This window comes from Daphnia carinata, chromosome 9 (genome assembly GCF_022539665.2).
Source record: "Daphnia carinata strain CSIRO-1 chromosome 9, CSIRO_AGI_Dcar_HiC_V3, whole genome shotgun sequence".
Lineage (NCBI taxonomy): Eukaryota > Metazoa > Arthropoda > Branchiopoda > Diplostraca > Daphniidae > Daphnia > Daphnia carinata.
Window position 1 is genome coordinate 4,421,629 of NC_081339.1, and position 21,516 is coordinate 4,443,144.

The following is a 21,516-nucleotide window of genomic DNA, read 5'->3' on the forward strand; positions in this document are numbered from 1 at the left end:
TTTTAATTATTATTATTATAATTGCTCCAACTTAAAAAAGAAACAAACAAAAAAATACGTAAACTCGAATGAAATGATATTTCACTTGATGAAAGAAACCCAAGATATAAATCCTCTTGTTCCTCGTTTCGCCCAAGCCGCTAATCCCAAACGTGGTTGAACTCTCGATGGTAAATTTAACGATATCTTTCTGACTCGTTTGAAATTTTGACGCCGTGGTTCTTTTTTTTTATTTCCTGTCCAACGTGCGTTACCAACAAGATGCGTCTAGTCAATTGTACGCGATGACATTGTTTCTTTCTTTTCGTATCATAGGCCCTCCTCAGTTGCCACGAATTTTTAACCTAATCTAAAAAAAAACAAAAAAAAACAAACAAAAACAAACTAAAACTGCTAACCTGGCCCCGTTCATTCTTTTGTTTCGCGCTTTAAAAAAAAAAAATTATTTAATTTTTAATTTTAGAAATGAAAAGGGGTTCAATTCATTGCGAATGTTTGTGCTACAATCTTCCTCCTATAACCCATTTGAATGTTAGTACATCAATTCATGTATGTTTATGTTTTATGTTTCGTGAAAAACAATTCTGACTTGATGGCTAAAAAAAAAAGAAAAAAAATTTAGAATTGTGTGGGTGGGTGTGTAGTGTACATTTCTTCCTGCGATTCTTGTTCTTCTTTCGTTGTTATCTGCCCTGTTAGCGAGGAGAATGAGTTACTTGTATCCGTGTGATTGCTTTGCGTGACCCGCTAAGAGGTGCTGGTTATTATTATTATTTTTTTTTTTTCTTAAACAATTCTGTTTGTTTGTCTGCGTATGTAAAGTTCTTTTCTTTCGTATCTTTCGAATCATCACTAGAATTTCCCTCGTCACCGCCATAATAATAACAAAAACTAAGAAATATATGATGATGCTTCTGCTCGTCTAGAACAATTGCCACAGGAAGAGTGGGGGTGGTGGAAAATAAGAAAGAAACAAAATCTTTGGGTTTGATTTGCTTGACGAGGTTTTCATTTCTAACATTCCCCTTTCTTGCTAATAATTACCAGTTTTTGATCATTTTTTGAAAAATGTTTGATTGATTATTATTGCGTGTTAAAGAAGAACATGTCCCCTCCCCCACATTCAAAATGGCGGCGACCGACTTCATTTTTCCTGTGGTACTTTGTCTGCAGTGGAAAGAAGAAGATGAACAGGAAGAAGAAATATATAAAGGAATCATCATCATCACACACACACACCCACGATATCAAGTCTCGTATATCCGTCGCTATAAACAATTATTATTATACATAACAATTTCTTTTTTTTTTTTTTTTTCAAATCATTTTGCTGCACTTCCTCCTTATAATTGTGTTGATCTTACTCCGATTCGTTGTGACAATTAAAAAAGAAAAAGAAAAAAAGCAAGATAAAAGGATATTATATACCTCATGCCATGCTTTTCCTTGTTTTCAAACGAAATTTAAGTTGAAAACCTTTCATTTTGATTCGATGCTGTTCAATAATAAGTGTGGTGTTAATTTACAACAACTACGGGGGGTTGCCGAACGTCTGCTCACCACTGCCAGCCGAATTTATGACCTAACGGTGGATAATTCATGTACCAACAAAAAAAAAACCAAAAAAAAAACATACCCGTCATAATTTCGTAACTTTCTTTTTTCAGAAAAAAACTAGGGTGAGTTTGTTTGATTAGGTAATCAACAGAATAAAAGGGGTTGAGTCACGTGCCTACGCTATTTCGACGGGGAGAACTATATGACTGCCCCACCACCTTGTCTGTGCATAATCGACGTATACAAGACCGAAAGTAAAGAACCATACACTACTAGAAAACGATATACATATAGAGTTGATGGTAGGGGTGATGAAAGATAGGGGGAGCAGCTGATGGGTTTAAGTTAGATTAGAATCGTCGCGGACAGTTGGACGACTGGTGGGGTTCATGTCAGATCTCTGTGAAGGGCTGTGAAAGAGAAAAATTGTGAAAAAAAAAGAAGGCTATAATTACGTGCACACACAACGGAAACTGTACCCAAGTTTGGAAAAAAAAAGAGGGGAGATGACCCTTCGCTTGTCGCTTTTTCCGAGGTATGTAATCTTTCTTTTTTTTCTGATGGAAAGGTGAGTGGGGGTTAGTTTCCAGCCGCAGCAATTACACACAGACAAACGGAGTGGGGAGAGAGAGAGAGAGCGCAATTGTTGTACAAAGCCCTGGAACCTTTTTTTTTTTTTTTTTTTATCTTTTAGATAGTCTTTTGTGTGTACAAGTCAGTTTTCTTGTCACATTGAGTGACAATGAATTTCAACTAACTTTTTGGAAACACTGAGCTCTTTTATTTTATTTTATTTCTTTCGTTCCTTTGTTGAGGGGGGGGGGGGGGGGGCGTGATAAAAAACATTTTTTTCGGAAACACAAATTCAAGTAAATTGACCTAGAATAACTTTTTCTCGTGCTGCGATTTTAGATAATCGATGGCCAATGTTCTGTCACCGAGGCATCCGAATTTCTTTTGCCATTCGTTTAAAAGCATATCGTAATAAGACATTTTCTCCACGAAGCGGAAATAGCGTTCAGAATTTTCAGACGGGAAGACTCTTGTAAATCTGTCCAATTATAAAACGGAAATGATTTAACTTCTTAAAAAAAAAAAAAAAAAAGGGCTTGAACTGAACAAGACCAACTTACCCAGCGCTCTGACTGAGTTCATCTTCCGTTTCAATTAAATGTTGAATATCGTCTCGAGTTAAACTGTCCAAAATGTTGGTTACTTCGACGACATGGGTTCCATTATCGGGGCATTGATTTTGAACCGTCCAGCAAGATCCACTAGGGACCGAAACTGCACGTTGGACGATACTCTCGTAAAATTCGTGCTTCTTTGTCTCCTCTTCGCTTAAATCGAATCTAGAACGGGAAGGATCGTGGCAGTATTGCGATCCCTCATCGCCCCCGGAAGACTTTTCGCATACGCGCTCTTTGAAGTAGGTTGAAATGTAATTGGCTAAATGCTCTTTGCTCAAGCTGGAAGCATTATTTGGGAACTGAAAACGCGCCATGTTGAGCACATTTTTGATCAACGGGCCCTGAAATCGGCAGATCATTTGAAAATCAATTTGAACAGTGGCGTTAGAATCGTAAATCAAAAAAAAAAAAAAAATAAATAAATACCTTTACGGAAAGATCAAGCGATGACGTAGAATGCAACGATGGCGAAATGTTGACTTCCAGCAGCCAAGGCTTCAGTTCCGAGTCGAGCAAAATATCGAAACCAAACAGCTCAAAGCAAGAATAACGATTTGCGACATTGTTTTTCAGCATGTCATTGAGGACTGGCGTGACACTCAATAGGGTTTTAATTACAATATCACTTAGAGAGGATTTAATTGCTTCGACATCGACGCCGAGGCCAAGAAAGTGCGTCCACAAGCTTGCCAGAGTCCTAAATGGTATAGATATATAAACGGTACATTTTAAGTGGCAGCGAAACGTAAAGACGTAGTTCACTCACCATTTATGTCCTTGACACACATTGGCATCTTCGTTGGCAACATATCCCTCACAGTGTTTATTAACGCTGTAGTTGGTTAAATGAACGTACAAATCATCGAGACTATTCATTTCAGTTGAGTAGGTCACTAAACCGACAATGGCGCAATTAAAAACGGCTTTTTTTTTTTAAAGGAGAAATTGCGGGGTTAATGCTTACGCGACGCGAAGCGGACCAATCCATTTTCGTAGAGGTAGATTCTAAGGGGGTTGACGCTAGTGACGAAAACATACAGCCGGATGTCAAATTTCGTGCCATTAATAAGGTAAGGATTTTTCACATAGGACTGAACAACCTGTAATCAAAAGACGTTTGTATCAAATTTAACAAGAAACTATTTTTAAAAAAGGTAATACAAACCAGAGGTTTCTTTCTTGGCAATTGGTTCCATTCATGAATCACCTGAATTCCAGTACCCCTTGCAGACGCAGGCTGTATTTTTTCAAAGTTTTTTTTTTTTAATGATACAAAAATTTAGGGAGTACTTGTTGATTTTTACCGGTTTAATGATCCACGGAACATCGGTGGTGCGTCTACTCCAATGTTTTCGAAGTAAACGTAGATCATGAGGTAAAACGAACGTTTGAGGAAGGAAGCCAAACCTAACATCAACGAAGAGTTAAAACAAAACTCGTCATGTTAATATCGAATATGCCCTACTCTTCATTTCCATATTTGGCAGCCATTTTTTGCATGTTCCGCCACAATCTGTCTTTTCTTCCGATTTGAAAAGTACCGGGGAAGTGATTGACCTAGGACAGCGCAAGAATGACATTAGATATATTTGATTATTTGGCTTTGCGTAATACCTTCTGATGTTCCAAAACAGATGTGAACAATGGAGACTTCATGTGTTTACCCCAAGTTCCAATCCAGTCCTTGGGCTCTTTAATGACTCTAAATCCAGAATTCACCACAGTTTTTCTCACAACCACTGGGGTAATTGTACTGAGTTTCCATTTTAAACAACGTCGTATGATCCAGGGAAGTTCAACCACTACAAGAGAAAACGGGAATCTGATTTCAAACATCTTTACCTTGGGTAAGGGGCTCAAACGTATTCAAACAACTCAAATTTATCAATGATAAAACAGCATACCTTTCTCGTCATGAAGGCAAAAATTAAGATACGGAGGGACGCCAGAAAAAGCTGAGAAGCGTAAGGCAGGCTGGAGAACATCTGCTTTATCACTAGAAACCGTTAATGGTTCAGTTTCCTTTGCATCACATTCTTCTTCTGTAATATAGGAGCAAGATTCATCATCTGCAGGGATCTGAACACTTTCTGATGAATCTAACTCTGGAAATGAAAGAGCTGTAGCACAAAAGGCCATGAATTGTTCTTGATCAATGTTTTTACCTTCTGAAAAATTAGAGGCAAGTGAAGGCACAGAACTGGAGGCATCACAATCATTTTCAGACTGGATGGAAGCATAACTCAATTTTCCATTGATTTTGGCTTTTTTGCATGTCGAATTGGATACTCTTTCATACGAGGAAGCTCTGCTCTTGCCATTTATTGTGTGCGCAGGATGGACTTTCCTTAAACTTTTCTTCACCAATTTCTTTTTGACAACCACTGGCTTGACTTTGTTGGTATGTTGATCTGACAAGATTGATGTGGTGTGCTGGCATTCAGTCCCAGAATCAGTAACAACTTTTTCTATCATCATGGGTTTTGGCATGTGTTACTGATAAGGTAAAGGTTCTAAAGGAGTGGATGTGTTGGTTGGAAAACTGAGGTTTTCTCCCTGTGATAAAAACAAAACAAAACATCATTAGCATATAAAGGTAATAAAATATTTTTTTCTTCTATCATACACCAACATTCATGCTTCCACCAGCTGACTGTTCAGACCACTACCATTGTTAAAATGAACGTGAACTTTTAAGCGGGAAATGTCTGACGGTCGTCTAGCTGTTAGCAGGTTATATTGAACAATTCCAATCAATATAGAAAAACATTTAAGAAAATATAAAACAATAATAACCTGACTTCAGCAAAGTGGCAAGTAATTTTTCCTTTCAAATTTCCAACAATAAACTTAATTTAAAATTATTCAATTTCTCGCACAACCGTCACACTGTACTCAGTGTTTTACGGAACAGACAAGGTAGTCTGCTATCATGCTTGTTCCGGTAGGCTAAGTGCATTCTAACGGCCGAATTTCAAAGCTCGCGGAAGTTTCAGCCCTTTTACCAAAACAAATGAAGAACGCATCGTTGACGAGCATCTTCATTTGTGAAACTTGAGGTAAAGTTGTGATCTGAAAACAGAAACGAAAAGTGTTTCCTGAGTAAATCGTGGTAGGAAGATCAAATAAACAAATCCTACCATGCCGCGAATTATGATTAAAGGTGGTGTGTGGAGGAACACTGAGGTGAGATTTTCGTTATTACCATCTTACAATGCCGGTGCATGTTTTTGGCATATACCTCCTCTAGAGATGAAACAAGTTATTTTTTTCCATATAGGATGAAATTTTGAAAGCAGCTGTGATGAAATATGGCAAAAATCAATGGTCCCGTATTGCTTCACTCCTCCATCGTAAATCTGCCAAACAATGCAAAGCCCGTTGGTATGAATGGCTTGATCCAAGTATCAAGAAAACTGAATGGAGCCGTGAAGAAGATGAAAAACTTTTGCACTTGGCAAAACTTATGCCTACTCAGTGGAGAACAATTGCTCCAATTGTTGGCAGGACTGCTGCCCAGTGCCTGGAACGCTATGAATACCTTCTGTAAGAAACCCACATCTTCTCACTCAAAGTCCTAAACACCTAAATAACAAATAATTTTCTAGTGATCAAGCTCAAAGAAAAGAAGAAGGGGAAGAGCCTGGTGATGATCCACGTAAATTACGCCCAGGAGAAATTGATCCCAATCCTGAAACCAAGCCAGCCCGTCCAGATCCCAAAGACATGGATGAAGATGAGTTGGAAATGCTTTCAGAAGCCAGAGCTAGATTAGCCAACACTCAAGTAGTATTGAAATCAAGTGTTTTCATTTAGTTCTGGAAATTAAAAATTGCATTTTTTTTTTTTTTTTCTGTTTTTAGGGTAAGAAAGCTAAACGCAAGGCTAGAGAGAAGCAATTGGAAGAGGCACGGCGACTCGCAGCTTTACAAAAGAGGCGCGAGTTGCGAGCTGCAGGAATGGGTGTCCGTCGTGGAGCTCTGTCCCACAACCGTCGCAAGCGTGGTGTTGATTACAATGCTGAAATCCCATTTGAAAAGCAACCAGCTATTGGTTTCCACAATACGGCTGAAGAAGAATACGATCCCTTTGCACCCAACTTCCATAGACTCCGTCAACAACAGCTCGAAGGCGAACTACGCTCAGTAAAGGAAGACAGGGAACGCAAAAAAGACAAGGACAGGCTGAAGCAGCGGAAGGAAAATGAAGTTCCTTCTGCCCTACTGCAAGGAGACCAACCAGCTGCTAAACGTTCGAAACTTGTCCTACCAGAGCCACAGATCTCCGACAGAGATCTTGAACAAGTAGTTAAGCTAGGCAGAGCCTCAGAAGCTGCTCAAGATGCAGCCCGGGAAACTGGCCAGAGAGTATCGGACACTCTTTTGGCCGATTATTCGCTAACACAGGTAAACGCTATAAACAATACCAGAATTTGACTGATGTACTAATGTATATTCCCACAGAGTGGGGGCTTGCGAACTCCTCGAACTCCAGCCCCTGCTATGGACAAGATTTTGCAAGAAGCGCAAAATTTGATGGCGTTAACGCACGTTGAAACTCCGCTTATGGGTGGTACCAACGCACCATTGATAAATCCTGATTTTGCTGGGGCCACTCCAAGTAAAGATGGAGTCGCAACACCAAACACTTTACTTTCAACACCATTTCGTACTCCCGGCGGTGCAACGGGTTCTGCCACACCAGGCATGCTAAGCATCACGTCGGGAGCTACACCTCGTGCGGGAACTCAGTCTCTTCCCGGTGCAACGCCGTTGGTACGAGACAAATTAAATATTAATCCAGAAGAAACTACTGAGGGTAAATTTCGAAACTACTCCAACTTAGTGTATTAATTCTAATCAATTTTACACATTTTATGAATTCAGTTATGCAACGCACGCTTAAAGAGCAACTCAAACGAGGACTGAGTACCCTGCCTGCTCCCAAAAACGATTACGAAATTGTTGTACCAGAAGACGAAATGGACACTGAACCTGGATTACCTGGTGACGCAGGAACGACAGGCACTTATATATCTGTTGAAGATCAGGCAGATATTGATGCTCGTATTGAAGCTGAACGCAAAAAACAAAGTATGACACCGCAGTAGAGTTATTAGTTTATAATTATTATTGACGTATCGAGTACATTATTTATATGCTTTGTAGGAGAGGCAGAGTTAAAACGCCGATCCCAGGCGTTGCAAAGAAGTTTGCCCCGTCCTCACGAAGTCAACAATGCCATTCTCAGACCAGCCAATTCATCTGATTCGTCCCTCAGTGATCTTCAGAAAGCTGAGGAGCTTATCAAGAAAGAAATGCTTACAATGATGCACTATGATTCAATCCGTAATCCAGTCAATAACTCCACAGAAAAGGGTGGCGGCCTCTCAAGGAAGATCATTGAGACTAGCCAAAACTTTTTGAGCAACAATTCCTATCAGGAATTTGAAGACAAGGAAATCGAACAGGTATTTGTTTCTGGCTATCGCAGTCATCGACAATAAATGTTTAATGTTTGAACTTTCGTATCGTTTCGAAGGCAAAGGAGTTGCTGAAAGTGGAAATGGAAAAAGTGAAGGCGGGTATGGGACATGGGGATTTGACAATGGAGGCATATACACAGGTTTGGGAGGAATGCCTGTCACAGGTTTTATTCGTTCCATCCCAAAATCGATACACGAGGTAACATTTGAAAATGAATCATCCTTCGAACTAGTCACAAGTGTCCGTCTTCTTCGGTCAATTATAGGGCATCTTTGGCTTCGAAGAAGGACCGACTGGAAAGTGCTTCACGTCATTTAGAGACCAACCGAGCTCATATGGCCAAAGAGGCCAAAAAAGCTGCCAAATTAGAAAAGAAGCTGCGAACCTTGACAGCCGGTATAAAGTAGATAATTTTTCAATGGATTTCCTCGTGTCCTTATCTTTTCTTTTTCTTCATCTTTTAAGGTTACCAGTCCAGATCACAAGCTCTTCATAAGCAGACCCAAGATCTGATTGATCAAGTAGAGGCCGCTCGCATTGAATTAGACACTTATTCTTTCTTAAAGAAGCATGAAGATGGTAAGCTATGAAACTTTATCCTGATGTTCAGTTCATAATTTCTAATTAATTTTTTTTTTCTTTAGCTGCCATTCCCAATCGTTTAGAAAAAGTACAACAGGAAGTGCTCGTACAGACAGAGCGCGAGCGTGAGCTTCAGAAACGATTCCAGCTTCTGCAAGACAAATGTTTCGAAGCTAGCCTAGCTGCACCGTAATGCGACGTTAGCGCTCTTGTCCATTTCTATTCTTTACCCGCTGTAATGTCTGTTTTATCTTGATATAATATGGACTTCATTCGTCTATGGTTGTCTTAATTTCGTTTTTTTTTTCTTCGCCATTCCCGGTCGTCTACCGTAAGGATTGAATTATTTTGTTTACCAAGAACAGTTCTTCTAGACCAATACCTGATTTTCAACTGTCACGGACTAAATAGATCTATTTGTTCTTTTAGTTCATCTTTTGAGAAAGAAAAAGGGTTGTGCTTTACTATTAAATTCTATTTCCTTTAGAATCCTGAAATGTTTTAAGAAATTTACAACTGGCAACCATGTAACTTGGGAAAAGCTTCTTCCGTTTTTGGCGGTATTGTTGATTTCAGAGAGCATGATTTTAGGAGAGCCATGGCCGATCCTTGGAATCTCACGCTTGACCAGAGTGTATTTGATAGTTGGTGTGGTGAATCAAGAATAGTTATTAAAGAAAACGATTTTACAGATACTTATGAAGTTGTTCAGAAACTTAGTGAACAATGTGTAAAGCAAACCGATCCCATTGAGCTGGAACAACAACTATCAATATCCTTTTCATATATATAGTTTTCTTACATTTTTCATACACTTGTATTGTAGATTTTATTGAAAATCCTTAACTCACCAAAAAACATTTGTTTTAGGGATGATTTTGATGTTAAAGATGTGGTACCAGTTCTACAAATGATAACGGCTGTATCACAAAAACTGTCATTGCTACCAATTTCGATATGTCAGCTCACTATTCAAACCTGTAAACATGCCCTACCTACAGTGTTGGCACTGAATAGGCCAAAAGATCTTAAACAGTACTTTGACTGTTTAGAATGCTGTTTACATCATGTTAAAATATCTAAAGATTCTGTCAGCTTGGTAACCATTTGTGAAATCATAGAACAAAGTTATGCATCATGTTCGAACAAGTAAGCCTCAATCATTGAGTGGTTAAAGCGCTATTAATTCTGTCTTGTCACTTGCATATGATATTTAGGACCATTAATCTACCGGATGATCTTTTTAAACATTCTTCAGAAATTTTGATGACTGCCCTGTCCATCATTGAACAACAGCAATTTGGTGACAGTGCTTTAGTTGGGAAGTTGTTAGTTCCCCTAATGGCTATTGGAAAATTCTCTTGCAAGCTAGATGCCAAGTCAATGGCTTTAATTTGGAAATTAGTACTCAAAACCATGCAACACTACCCAGATCTATGCCCAAAACTAGAATTGGGAGAAACTGTGGTGTTTCTTGTTCAAGAAGTTTTTTATCTCTTTGATCTGCTTCATCAGAACACCAGCAACATTTCAAAATTGGCCAAAGTGGCAGGTTTCCTGATAAAAGTCATCATTGGTCTTAGTGAAAAAGATACAGCAATGCTTGAAAATGAAAGCGTAAACGAAACAGTGCTAGATCTCGTCTTCCAGCTTCTGCAGTAATTATACTCTTAAAATTTATCATTGATTAATACTATGATTTGATTTTCTTCTATTTTACGCAAAAATTTTAGATTTACTCCTGATGCTGTTAAATATAAAATTCCTGTGAGTGACGATCTTGCTCGTCTTTTGGAACTTCATGTGTCCATCGCTATGCACCCAATTTTAGATAAGTTGACGAAAACACGACAGCTTCTTTCTAGCTTACTGAAAGTATCTTCGAATTGCCCTCCCGAGAATCGACTGAACTTGATCCGGCTACTCGGTTTGCTGCTGACACCTAATTATCAGTTGAATGTAAGAAACTACGGTATTAGTACAAGTGACTTATTGGCAATATTTCTCTCCTCAGTTAACCAAGGTAAAAATTAGTAAAACTATGAGGGAGGTAGAGAACCTGTTGAAAATAATGAATAATGATTTTAAAAATCTGTTAGGCCATGTAGAGTTCAACGGGGCTATTCTTCTTCATGGTATAACTCATAGCGGCAAAGGAATTCACACCGTGCCTATCTACGAACTATTGGTATCTTGATTCGCATTAAAAATGCAAAATGTTATGATTTAGTAAGCCATTGCTTCTTGTCAGGTTACACAAGCTGCTGCCGCGATGGCCATTACCACACAAGATTCTGTTACACAGTGCGTTGCAGTTCTTCTTAAGTCTGTTATCCAAGATGGATTTTGGGCTCATCTCATGTCTTGTGACATTCTTACCTTTATGGCAAGGTAGTAGTCGTGCTGAACTAAAACTAAAGCTAAAACTGTTTAACAAAAATGGTTGGTTTTTCTTTTCCTAGGTATGGCCCGTCTCAATTTTGTCTTGAACTAGTTCAGCACTTGTTCCTGCTTAGTCCATCGACTCCGACCACCTCTTGCCGGCCGATCTGTCTTCTCAACCGTTTGATCCCTTTACTTTCGCCTGCTGGTCGGGCGGCCATACTGAAATCACATCCCGTGGAAAAATACCCTGATTTGTGGGCTGCCATAAATTGGGATGCGTTCACTGTCGAGCAAAAAGGGGACCTCCGGCAATGTTTGCCCACTTTCGCATCTAGTTCCCAGTTATTCAAAGCTAACGCAGTGATTCGATTTGGCTTAATTTGTACTTCTGGAAACGACTCAGCTCTTCAAGATCAAAACGATTTACAATCGAATTTGATCAAAACGGGCACGGCGCTACATTTTGGATTGAAAAGTCAATTGGCTAAGGATTATCAACGCCATGTGGAGCATCTCTTAGCGTGCGTTTTACGCGTTCTTCTGTTTACAGCTCAGCCAGCTCAAAAAGAATCACATCTTTACTTGATGCAAGTATTAAAATTGGCATTAGATAGCAAAGCTTTAACGGCTGTTCTGCTTGATGCCACCATTTTTCTGACTAAAATTGGTTCGTCGGGCATAGCAGTCTCACCACAACAGATAGCCTTGTTACGTGTCGTCGCCAATTTGTTCTGTGAAACCACCACTAGCCGATCCTTTCTGGTACAGCTACGCGCACTTCACGCCTTCGAGTTGTTTTTTAAGACAACGCCACATTCCCATTTAGCATCGTCATGCATTCGTGAAGGCAATGATGTCGTTATCAAGCGTTTCATCAGTCGCATTTCTAGCAAATCGCCCATGGGTGAAATCAATCAGTTCTTCAGCTCACAGCTCTTATACCTAAAGAGTCCTCCTTGCAACAGGGACCCGTTTCCTAAACTACCAATAGAAGTTTATGCCCTCACCGCTGTTGACTCTCTAGATGTAGTTGATTCATGCTCGAATGGTTCCATAGCCAAACGGCCCCGAATGGATAATAGTGACCAGTTACCATTCTTACTCAACAGTTTGGCTAAAGTTGTTACTGATATGGGACACCTAGGACCCCTTCCGATGTGGTGCAAAGAAGAGATAAAAGAACGTATAAATATGCTGAAATCTTACTTGTAAATGTCTAAGAAAAATCGAAAATAACTTATAGAAAATAGAAATATGCAAAACTGTTCTTTGCGAAGTTTAACTTGGGAGCTAGTTACTTGTAAATACATGACTTTATGTTTCGCTCGTTTTCCTAAACCGAAATTAGAAAAAACAATCTGGAAATCTTGAGTCATAGACATTTATCTAAAGACCTGATGTTCTGGCAGTCATAGAACTTTTTTATGTATTTTATGAATCCTGGTTCTGGTGAGTTAATTCTTTTTTCTTGCATAAAAAATTTAATATTAGCAATATATATTTTTTTAGCTTTTACTTTTATGAGAGTTAAAATCTAAGAAGTAGGGGTTAACATGACATAAGTTAAAAACTACTCACAGAAATATGGCAACAGTGTAAATAGAAACAGACTGATTGCGTTATGGCGGCGCGTTTCTTGAGTGTTGACAAAGACGAAGGAGTGTGTGACAAAATGGAAGTGTAATTTCAATCAATTAAAAATGTCTTTACTTTCAATTGACATTGCTAGGCTGATACATCATCACCTTCTGAAAGAGGGATATGAAAACTCTGCCAATAATCTAATTAGTGAGTGTCCACACCTGAAAGGATTAAAGCCTGTTAAACACCCTTACAAGCTTCCAAGGCTTTTAGGACTATCATTGGCTGATTTATTCGAAAGTTATTTTGAAACTAAGGAAAACGTAATTGAGGAATTGGAGCTTCTGGAATCGGTCGTCTTTAGAGAACATGACAGTCTTCCACTGCTTACCAAAACACTAGTGGAAAACCTTAAATCAACAACACTGTCAAAATCTGTTCAAAAAGAAATTTGTAGTAAAGGTGTCAACACAGAAGTTGTAATCGCAGATGGCCCTGAGGTCTGTGATGCAAGTGTCAACACTGACTCTGTTCTTGTTCCAGAAAATTGTGATGCAAGTGTCAACACTGATACTGTTCTTGTTCCAGAAAATTGTGATGCAAGTGTCAACACTGATACTGTTCTTGTTCCAGAAAATTGTGATGCAAGTGTCAACACTGATTCTGTTCTTGTTCCAGGAAATTGTGATGCAAGTGTCAACACTGAAGTTCCTTGCTGCCCACAAACATGTGACTCATGTATTAACACAGACCTTTTCCTTGGTCTGCATGAAACATGTGATGCGAGTGTTAACACTGAAACTTGTTTTAATGCTGAAGAGACAAGCCAATCAAATGCTCTGTTTGCAGAAAAACCTAACATTCTTGAAAAAACAAGTGAAAATAGTGTCTGCAATGAAGTCATCATTCATAGTCAGGAAAAGAAATCGTTAAACCATGTCACACCTGCAAAATCTCCAACAGTGTTGGAAAGAACCAAAGGGCAAGATGATAATGGTGAGGCAAATATGAACCCTAATTGGACCCAACACCATAATATTGACCAAGAAAATAGTCATGTACTGCATTGCTCAGAGCAACTTGTTGCAACAGAAACGGTGGATTTTTCCCTAGTGTATGACAGATTACTAGAAAATAGAGAGTTTCAAGAAAAAATAGCTGAAAACATTAATAAAAAGAAAGCTCAAGCTGTTTTACCATACACTGATAATTCAAAATGTGGAAGCTTGGCATCATCACAAGATCTGGATACTGTTATCAAAGCTATTGTTGCAGAAACTCAAGCAGATCCTGCTTTTGACAATTTTCTAAAAGACTGCATAGGTAGGCAAGCATTTTAACTTAACATACTATTTCCCAGGATAATCTCTTTTTGCTACTTTTCAGGCATTGACAGTGAAGATCAAACATCAGTTGGCACCCCAGACAGTATTGCGCCAAATGATGGTGAACCCAATGCTACACCTAATAATTCAGATAATCAAGAAAATTGCTTGGTTTTAAATGATGTAGGAGAACCCATGTTGGTGGAGCAACCAACAATAACACCATCTTTTTTTACTGTACAAAGTTCTGACATAACTGGCAGCTCTTCTTTGATGAACACACTGAATAGTGTTGCGATTGTGACATCCTCTGGTCAAATAACTTTGGTTCCAACTATCATTTCGGCTATGTCTGGTGAACTAGGCTCTTCTGAAATTGTATCTTCAACAGTAACCAAAAGAGTAAAGAAGAAACAAATCATGGTGCCTAGAAGAGCACCCGTTCGGATTGCTCCGAAGCCCATGTTTACCCTCACTTTCCCGGCACCGGATGATGACTACAATCACGTTCCAATTACAGCATGTGAAGCCGAATCAGGTGTTCAAGAACAGAATATAGTGGAAAACCAAGTAAACCAGCAACAATCTGTCGATTATGATCGGTTAACACGCGAAAACCCTGGTGACTGTAGTCCAGGCCCTTCTAAGATCAAACCTATCATGAAGATAAAAAATCGTCCTCTAGCGAAAAGTAGACGTAAAAAAAATTCGAAAATTCGTGATCCAATGTTTCAACGTCCCACGAACCCTCCAGCTGCAGAAAAAAATGTTACTTCTAATTTAGCTGCGCTTTTGAAAATCGCAGAGGAGTATCGCTCCAGTACTATGGATGTTCCAAATCAACAAATTGTCAGTCAAACGGAGCCGTCGGAATCTCCCGATGTCGTCTTTAGTACACCCGTTCCGGATTCTTCTGGATTCGTAACTACTCCTACCAGCACTCGGCGCCGAAGCCATGTTCGACAGCTTAATTTTGGCGAATCGCCTGAATTACCCAGTAAGCCAGCTGCAAACAGCCCGGCATCTCATCCGAAACGATCCGAAATACCTTGGGATCTTGCTTTGAGAAATGCTTTTGCAGCTCCGCCTCCAACGGACAGCGAAATTTTTGCAACACCAAAAGGAAAGGCCAAACGCAAAAGAAAAAGCTCACCAATGCCTGAAACAAGCCATGTAGTAGCTATACCAGACACCTCCTCCAATGAAGTAGCTGTCAATACTTCACCATCCAAATGCTCACATCCGCCCGCTCAAGCGTCCGCCTTCAATTTGGCGGCTACAGAAGAAACAGTCGCCCCTGCCGTTGTGATGGAAGAAAGATCGCAACCTTGTGGCACTTCGGATTCCAACTATGCCGATTTAGTTGCTGCTTCAATTTTACATGAGATGGCTAACACTCCCTTAACAGAAGTGAACCGGGACGAAACTTCAAAAGAAACAGGAACCGACGGATCAGTTACACAATGTGCAGTTTCGGGTGCTAATTTACCCCAATTTGGAATGGATGTGGTTAGCCGTGAAGAACATGTAATGCAGCATTTTACTCTCCCTGTTCTTGCTACCCCTCGTAAAGAGGTAACGGATAGCTTATTAGGAAGTTACCCACCTCAAACCGTGCCTTCTAGCGTGCTCTGCGACGGTCAAAGCAATAGCGTCAGCTTTGGTGCATGGGACGGAGAAATCCCACGGACACCACAGATCCGTATGGATCTTACCAGTTCTACTAGTCCCTTCCAAGTTTCTCTTACCAAAGGTTTCCGTTTCTTACCTGCGGCGGATTCTCCCAGTTTGGCTGTTCCTTCCACTCCTTGCATTTTAGAAGCAGGAAATTCTAACACTTCCATCGAGACACCATACGTCGGGTTTTATCAATTCCCGTCAGTGCTGAGCACTCCGAGGTTTGCATCTAGCCTTTTCATCTTGCATTTTTAAGTTTACCTCATAATGTTATTACTTTTACAGATTGGAAGCTCTCCGACAGGAAATCATGGAGAGCCCAGGTAAAAGCTTGAGCATGACCGTGATCAGTCCTACCCAGGTGGTCCTCGGGCGTCCAACCCCATATTTCGTTCCAAGTGGTGAGCGGGCGCAAGGCCCTATCATGAACCAAAATGCCACTCCAGAGCATGTTCCCGAACCAGACAAGGTTAATACACAACTACCATAATCTTTAAATTTTAAAATTTACTAAACATTTTCTGTATATTGGTAGCTGGACAGAAGACGGCGAAGTTCCATGGAAATGGATCCATTGCAGTTGGAAGAGTCCAACGATGCAAGCGATGCGGCAGCTGCATTAATGTGCAAAGCCGCGGAAAACGTTGCTGCTGCCCTTCACCCGCCTACTCCATATAAAACAGATCAAACTCTAGAAAACGACCTTATCAACGAATGCCAGCGTTTGGAAGATGTTCCGTCACCAGAAAAAGTTAAACAACGTAATCAACGATTAATAGAATTGTTTGGGGAGGATTCCACGAATCTTAACGAAGGCACGAATGCTATTCCATCTGCTCCTGAGACTGTAATGGAGGATGCACTAGCTCAAAGTACTCCAATAACTACGAAACAAAAAACCGGAAAAGCTAGAAGAACTGCACCCAAGAAATCTGTCCCCATAGATGAGTCCATTAATTCGGGGTGTGCTAGAGTGCAGATTTATGCTGGAAATCCCCAAGCCAATCGCCGGAAGTCTAAGCGTCATGCAAAAGGATCCAAGCCGTCCACATCACTAGAAGATGAAGCTATAATTCAAGAACTTTTGGCTATGTCCAGATTAAACAACTCGTATGATGGTGGGAAGCAGTCTCCTTTAAGCAAAAAGAAACGGAGCTCCCATTCGCTTCATCGTGAACAAAGCAGTTCACCTGGCGAAATAGTTACAGAGAAAAAATCGACGCGAAAGCAAAACAATCTGTCTAGTTTCAATGACGCTATTACCATTGAGGCTTCGACTTCCACGAGTGAACTTGTGTCCGTATCTAGTGCATCGTCACCGAATTCTTCTAGAGAAGACGTGGACGTCGTCGAGTTGGTAGAGATGGTGGAATCGCCCTTGAATAGTCCTAGGAAGAAAGATAAATCCAAGAAGAAAATTACGGGCAGAGAAAAATCCGCTACTAGGCCAACACGGAAAGCATGTAGCTCTAGTTCATTTGGCATGGCGACCCGAAGGACTCCGGTGAAACTGTTCAAATCCGCACCGCCACCATACGCTCGTAAAGCGATTAGCTACCGTCAATCGGCCACTAACAAGAAAACACCGACAAAAGTATCTTCTGGGGAATCTGCTGCCGCCACCAATGTCTCCCACGACGACACATGTTTGGAAAAATATCCAATCGGAGCAGTAAATATACCTGTCACAGACTCCTTGGCAAAGCATACTCAACCTACAGAAGATTTTGGTAGGACAGTTGAAAGTAATGATCCGATCATGGACAAGTCTGCAGCATCTCCGATTACGGAGGTTGCTGAAAACACCGATGATCGATTGAGTCTGATGCACCAAGCTGTAGTACTAGTTGCAACAGAAGATTCAGTTAAAGAAACAACAACATTAACAGAAATCACAAGCGAATCTGCAGAAACCTCTCCATCCATCTCTGTTGAGGGTTTGTCGATAGAATCAGAAAGTGAAACAATAAAAACACCAAATGGAATAAGTGCGGCTGAAACACGAGAAGTTAACGCGGATGCCCTTGTTAGTTCTGAACAAAATCCCATAGCTGTGCCTATACTGGAACCTCCTGCGTCTCCTGACAGTACCCTGGTGTCCAGTAACAACTCAGAAAAGGCAGAAAACTTGATTAGGCTTCCATCAGTAGCCATATCCGACGTGATTGGCGAAAAACACTGCCAGGCAGAATCAACGTTCACAACTCTTATCGAAACCCAAGGTGCTCATACCGTAAATTTTGTGTTACCTCACGAAAACGTGGTAGTGGAAACGAACCTGGAAGAAAGCAGCCTAATTTCACATTCAATAAGGGACTCAAGATGTGAAGAAACACTTCACCCGGCAGAAGCATTAGCAAAGGTTCCTGACAATGTCCCTCAGCTCAACTTCATTGAATTTACACTGCCTCAAAAAGACCTCATGGTGAAGGCAAACCAAGAAGTATCATCTCCTAAAGTTATTGCAGCCAAAGAAAAAACTAACCGATCTAATTCAAAGCTACAAAATTACCTGCGATTAAGTAGCTTTAACAGCACACCTGACTGTTCATCCAAGAGAAAGTCATCAGTGGTTGATGCTACTATTTTATTGCCAAAATCCAGTAGTCCTGCTCACCCCATACCACCTGCTATTGGAGTTTGTGGCCAATTACCTCTTCAAGAAACAGCTGTATTCATGCACAAAGACCTTGTAAACAAAATCAGAAAGCAGATAAGGCTGAGTAAAGAAGTTGATCTCTACTCACAATGAGTAATCTAGCATTTTTAAAACTAAACGTTTAAATTCTCGTATATAGCTTATTGGCAACGTAATTGAATTATTTAATGCCGAATGTCTCGTAGTCTCGCATTGCCTTTTTTAATCTTAAAAATTAATTAACCGTGAATAATTGGTTGCCTGAGTAATAAAGTACATATTCTGTTTGTTTTGTGTCGCTATGTTCAATTTTCAGAAGGGTGATTAATATTGTTTTGGAAAATGACTATTAGCGATGTCGACATATCGTAATTAATTGAACAATCGACAATCGGAAAATAAGAGTGATATTTCCCGATATGATATATCGATGTTCAACATCATCACTGGTCACTCTCCAAAACAATAATAGTCACTTTTCTCTGAAACGTCGTTACGCAGTATATACTGTAATTGATTTGACATCGACAACGTTTTCTGTATGACAGTCTCGTTGTCTTAGTTTTGTCCCCTTTTTAACGGCTAGTTCTAAAGAGTGGTAAAATATTCAACTGAGGAAGTTGTGGAAAATGAAGCTTCGTCTCAAAGGAGAGTCATTTGCAAGGCAAGTGCTAACGGAATTTGACTCGAACAACGTTACTGTGGCGGAGTTAAAAATTCGCGTTCGAGATATTTTGCAATTGAATGATGAAGATTTTCTCAGGTATTCATGGTATCTCACAGTATACAAATATTTAGTGTCTTTTCCTATTAGGGATTCCAATTGTGTTTAATCTCATAGGTCTATGCAATTCAGTATGAATGGAAAACAAGCTCTTTTGGCAGAAGATACTGAATTGGTTTCCAATTTAGGCTTTGTATCTGGAGATGCAGTTTACATCTTAGGGACTTTTTCAGCTACGAGAAGACCAAAATTTCCCAAACTGAATCCCAGTTTTTGTGAAAATGATCAGGAACAAGAAAATTTTTCTACAATTGTAGCATCTGATAAGAGACGCATGGCAAGCTTAGAGCTCAGTACTGCATCACGAAATGTCAACAGAATGAATAAGCAAAGCAAAGAAGAGTCTGACGGAGATCCCACTGTACCAGATTTTGAGAAACATCACATACCTATATTGGATACCCCAAATCTGTTGATTCCTCCAACCTATGCAAGATTAATTACTTCAAATTCACCAAATGCCCCATTTCAATCAAATCTAGAAAAGCTGGGTTGCATGCTTCATATATTGATGGTTGAAACTGGGTTTCAACCACAAACATGTAAAAGTTTTTCAGACCCATTTTGTACCCTACCTGATTCATGGAATGTAGCAAATGAAACTCTGAGGCTAAACTACAAGACAGGGTCCCAATCCCCAGCAACAATAGTACTTACATCAGTGGGATTACTGGTAATTGTTTATGGTATTGGATCATCATCAAGGAAGTCTCTGTCATTGAAACTGAAGCCCAGTGAGTTTATGCCGCCTGTGGGTAGCAAACATCTGAGACAAGTATGCATTGATTATAAAAATGAAATCGCTTTCCCATTGTACGTCCATATCGAGAGAGAAGCAAACGGCACTTGCCCTACACATTTTTCCACTTTGCCACCGGAAATCTCGTACAATATACTTCAAAGGCTTGATTCCAAAAGCTTGAGTAGACTGTCGATGACTTGCCGGCTATTTCAGCATTTGGCAAGTCAACCTAGTCTTTGGAAAAAACTGGCTTCCAAGTAAGGATAAAAAATTCTATGTTAATAGATTTAAAAAATATATATATATTTATTTATTTTTGTCTTGTAGAGACTTCGGGAAGAAAATTTCGAATCGAGTGGCGTCCGATACAGTAAACTGGAAAGAGCTATACAAGGATGAATTTTTGATAGAAAAGAAACAGCAAGGTAGAGAAATACTCGCATCGTGTATTTTTCCAAACCTGTTTACATATATATTGTTGAATTACGTATTTCCTTCTTTCTTGTTGCAGAAATGTCGAAATCAATTCGTGGCTATACAACAATGCCACGCGTCCCTGAGATCTTTTTTTCTAGCCCATTCCCGAGCCTGCAAGTCTATCCCGACGTCAATGGCGTGCATGAATTTCCGGGAACTATGGGGGGTTATTCCGATTTGTATCCAGATTTAAGAGGTATCGTACATTTCAAAGCAATTGTCTGGTATATTATTCACTTACTGCGATTCAGGTTTCGATCCGCCAGGTCGTCGGCAACAATCCCGGAATCTTCATGATGGGGGGATAGGATTTGCACGACCACATGGTAGATTCCGTGGCTTTCCAAATATTTAATCTCCAGTTAAACGGTTATTGTACATGAAAATCCGACCTTTTACCAGTAAAATAATGTCGGTAAGTGTTTTAAAACCCATTTTCTTTTATTTTTGTTATTTGTTTCACCGTTACAGGAGTTAAAATTCCTTCTTGATCTAGAATTTGTTGAAAATTTTTTTGATTAGAGCAAATAAGGCTAAAAATGGTATGTTATGGTCGAAGTTCTATTACACGAAATTCGTTGCAGTGAATAAAAGAATTCTCTAGTAACTTCATTTCATCAACACAAAAATTATAACCAGGCAGTGTAATCTCTTTAATAATCCTCAGCATAGTCATCTTTTTTTTTCTAGTAAATTGGAATAATATTTTAGAATTTTAACTCCGACCGCAGGGTTCCATAACAAAGCCACGATGGCCGCCGTATTTTGGGACATCAAGAATAGATAAACTAGTAATCACTTTCATCAAAGACGTCGCTGTCATTGAAATGTTTACCGGTTTCAAGCATTTTGAGGTGTGCTTTAACGTAGATTTGCATGTTTCACGTTAACTGGAAATTTTTAGTGTGGACTCCAAATGTTTTAAGGCATTGTGTGTACAGAAGTAATATTATTAAGACTGGTATGTAAAAACTATTATACAAGAATTCAAAATAATTGAAAGAAAAATATTCCGCGTCTGTATACCAGCTTGGATAGCGTTCTTGTTATTATAAAAGAAGAAAGGAGACTATGCTCCCATAAGACCCTGTC

At 39.7% G+C, this 21,516-nt stretch overlaps 3 protein-coding genes across 5 annotated transcripts; 2 read left to right on the plus strand and 1 right to left on the minus strand.

Annotated features, from left to right (window-relative positions):
- Positions 1-2,332: 2,332 nt before the first annotated feature.
- Positions 2,333-5,695, minus strand: LOC130688862 (tubulin monoglutamylase TTLL4-like). 3 transcript variants are annotated; one of them, XM_057511875.2, is made up of 12 exons: positions 5,544-5,695; positions 4,913-5,303; positions 4,652-4,852; positions 4,362-4,549; positions 4,213-4,304; positions 4,052-4,154; positions 3,913-3,984; positions 3,712-3,847; positions 3,514-3,640; positions 3,174-3,444; positions 2,691-3,088; positions 2,333-2,608 (listed from the first exon to the last, which is right to left on the minus strand). In XM_057511875.2, the coding sequence occupies exons 2-12, from the start codon at positions 5,235-5,237 to the stop codon at positions 2,437-2,439; spliced, it is 2,085 nt and encodes a 694-aa protein (XP_057367858.1). In that variant the 5' UTR covers positions 5,238-5,303; positions 5,544-5,695; the 3' UTR covers positions 2,333-2,436. The 3 variants fall into 3 exon arrangements, with proteins under 3 accessions (XP_057367858.1, XP_057367857.1, XP_057367859.1); XM_057511874.2 differs by lacking the exon at positions 5,544-5,695 and adding an exon at positions 5,374-5,470; XM_057511876.2 differs by lacking the exon at positions 5,544-5,695 and adding an exon at positions 5,380-5,467.
- Positions 5,696-5,757: 62 nt separating this feature from the next.
- Positions 5,758-18,642, plus strand: LOC130688907 (uncharacterized). Its single transcript, XM_057511925.2, has 19 exons — positions 5,758-5,933; positions 6,028-6,293; positions 6,356-6,533; positions 6,611-7,153; positions 7,211-7,565; positions 7,634-7,840; positions 7,916-8,217; positions 8,289-8,431; positions 8,499-8,629; positions 8,699-8,812; positions 10,299-10,473; positions 10,549-10,838; positions 10,915-11,003; positions 11,067-11,206; positions 11,278-11,884; positions 12,880-14,104; positions 14,168-16,004; positions 16,069-16,252; positions 16,319-18,642. The coding sequence occupies exons 1-19, from the start codon at positions 5,889-5,891 to the stop codon at positions 18,533-18,535; spliced, it is 9,048 nt and encodes a 3,015-aa protein (XP_057367908.1). The 5' UTR covers positions 5,758-5,888; the 3' UTR covers positions 18,536-18,642.
- Positions 18,643-18,906: 264 nt separating this feature from the next.
- Positions 18,907-20,932, plus strand: LOC130688866 (F-box only protein 7-like). The gene is made up of 5 exons (XM_057511880.2): positions 18,907-19,184; positions 19,263-20,204; positions 20,275-20,372; positions 20,459-20,620; positions 20,676-20,932. Exons 1-5 carry the CDS (start codon positions 19,051-19,053, stop codon positions 20,777-20,779), a joined length of 1,440 nt encoding a protein of 479 aa, XP_057367863.1. The 5' UTR covers positions 18,907-19,050; the 3' UTR covers positions 20,780-20,932.
- The last annotated feature ends 584 nt before the right edge of the window (positions 20,933-21,516 follow it).

What these genes read in the sequence shown, in the direction of transcription:
- LOC130688862 (XM_057511875.2), bottom strand. Translation starts at nt 5,237, where the DNA reads ATGCCAAAACCCATGATGATAGAAAAAGTTGTTACTGATTCTGGGACT. An exon ending in CTGTTTTGGAACATCAGAAG is followed by an intron (nt 4,305 to 4,361) that starts GTATTACGCAAA and finishes GCGCTGTCCTAG; the next exon opens with GTCAATCACTTCCCCGGTAC. An exon ending in ATTGGTCCGCTTCGCGTCGC is followed by an intron (nt 3,641 to 3,711) that starts GTAAGCATTAAC and finishes TTGTCGGTTTAG; the next exon opens with TGACCTACTCAACTGAAATG.
- LOC130688907 (XM_057511925.2), top strand. Translation starts at nt 5,889, where the DNA reads ATGCCGCGAATTATGATTAAAGGTGGTGTGTGGAGGAACACTGAG. An exon ending in AGCTGAACGCAAAAAACAAA is followed by an intron (nt 7,841 to 7,915) that starts GTATGACACCGC and finishes TATGCTTTGTAG; the next exon opens with GAGAGGCAGAGTTAAAACGC. An exon ending in TCTCTCCTCAGTTAACCAAG is followed by an intron (nt 10,839 to 10,914) that starts GTAAAAATTAGT and finishes AAAATCTGTTAG; the next exon opens with GCCATGTAGAGTTCAACGGG.
- LOC130688866 (XM_057511880.2), top strand. Translation starts at nt 19,051, where the DNA reads ATGAAGCTTCGTCTCAAAGGAGAGTCATTTGCAAGGCAAGTGCTAACG. An exon ending in AATGATGAAGATTTTCTCAG is followed by an intron (nt 19,185 to 19,262) that starts GTATTCATGGTA and finishes TTAATCTCATAG; the next exon opens with GTCTATGCAATTCAGTATGA. An exon ending in GATAGAAAAGAAACAGCAAG is followed by an intron (nt 20,373 to 20,458) that starts GTAGAGAAATAC and finishes TTCTTGTTGCAG; the next exon opens with AAATGTCGAAATCAATTCGT.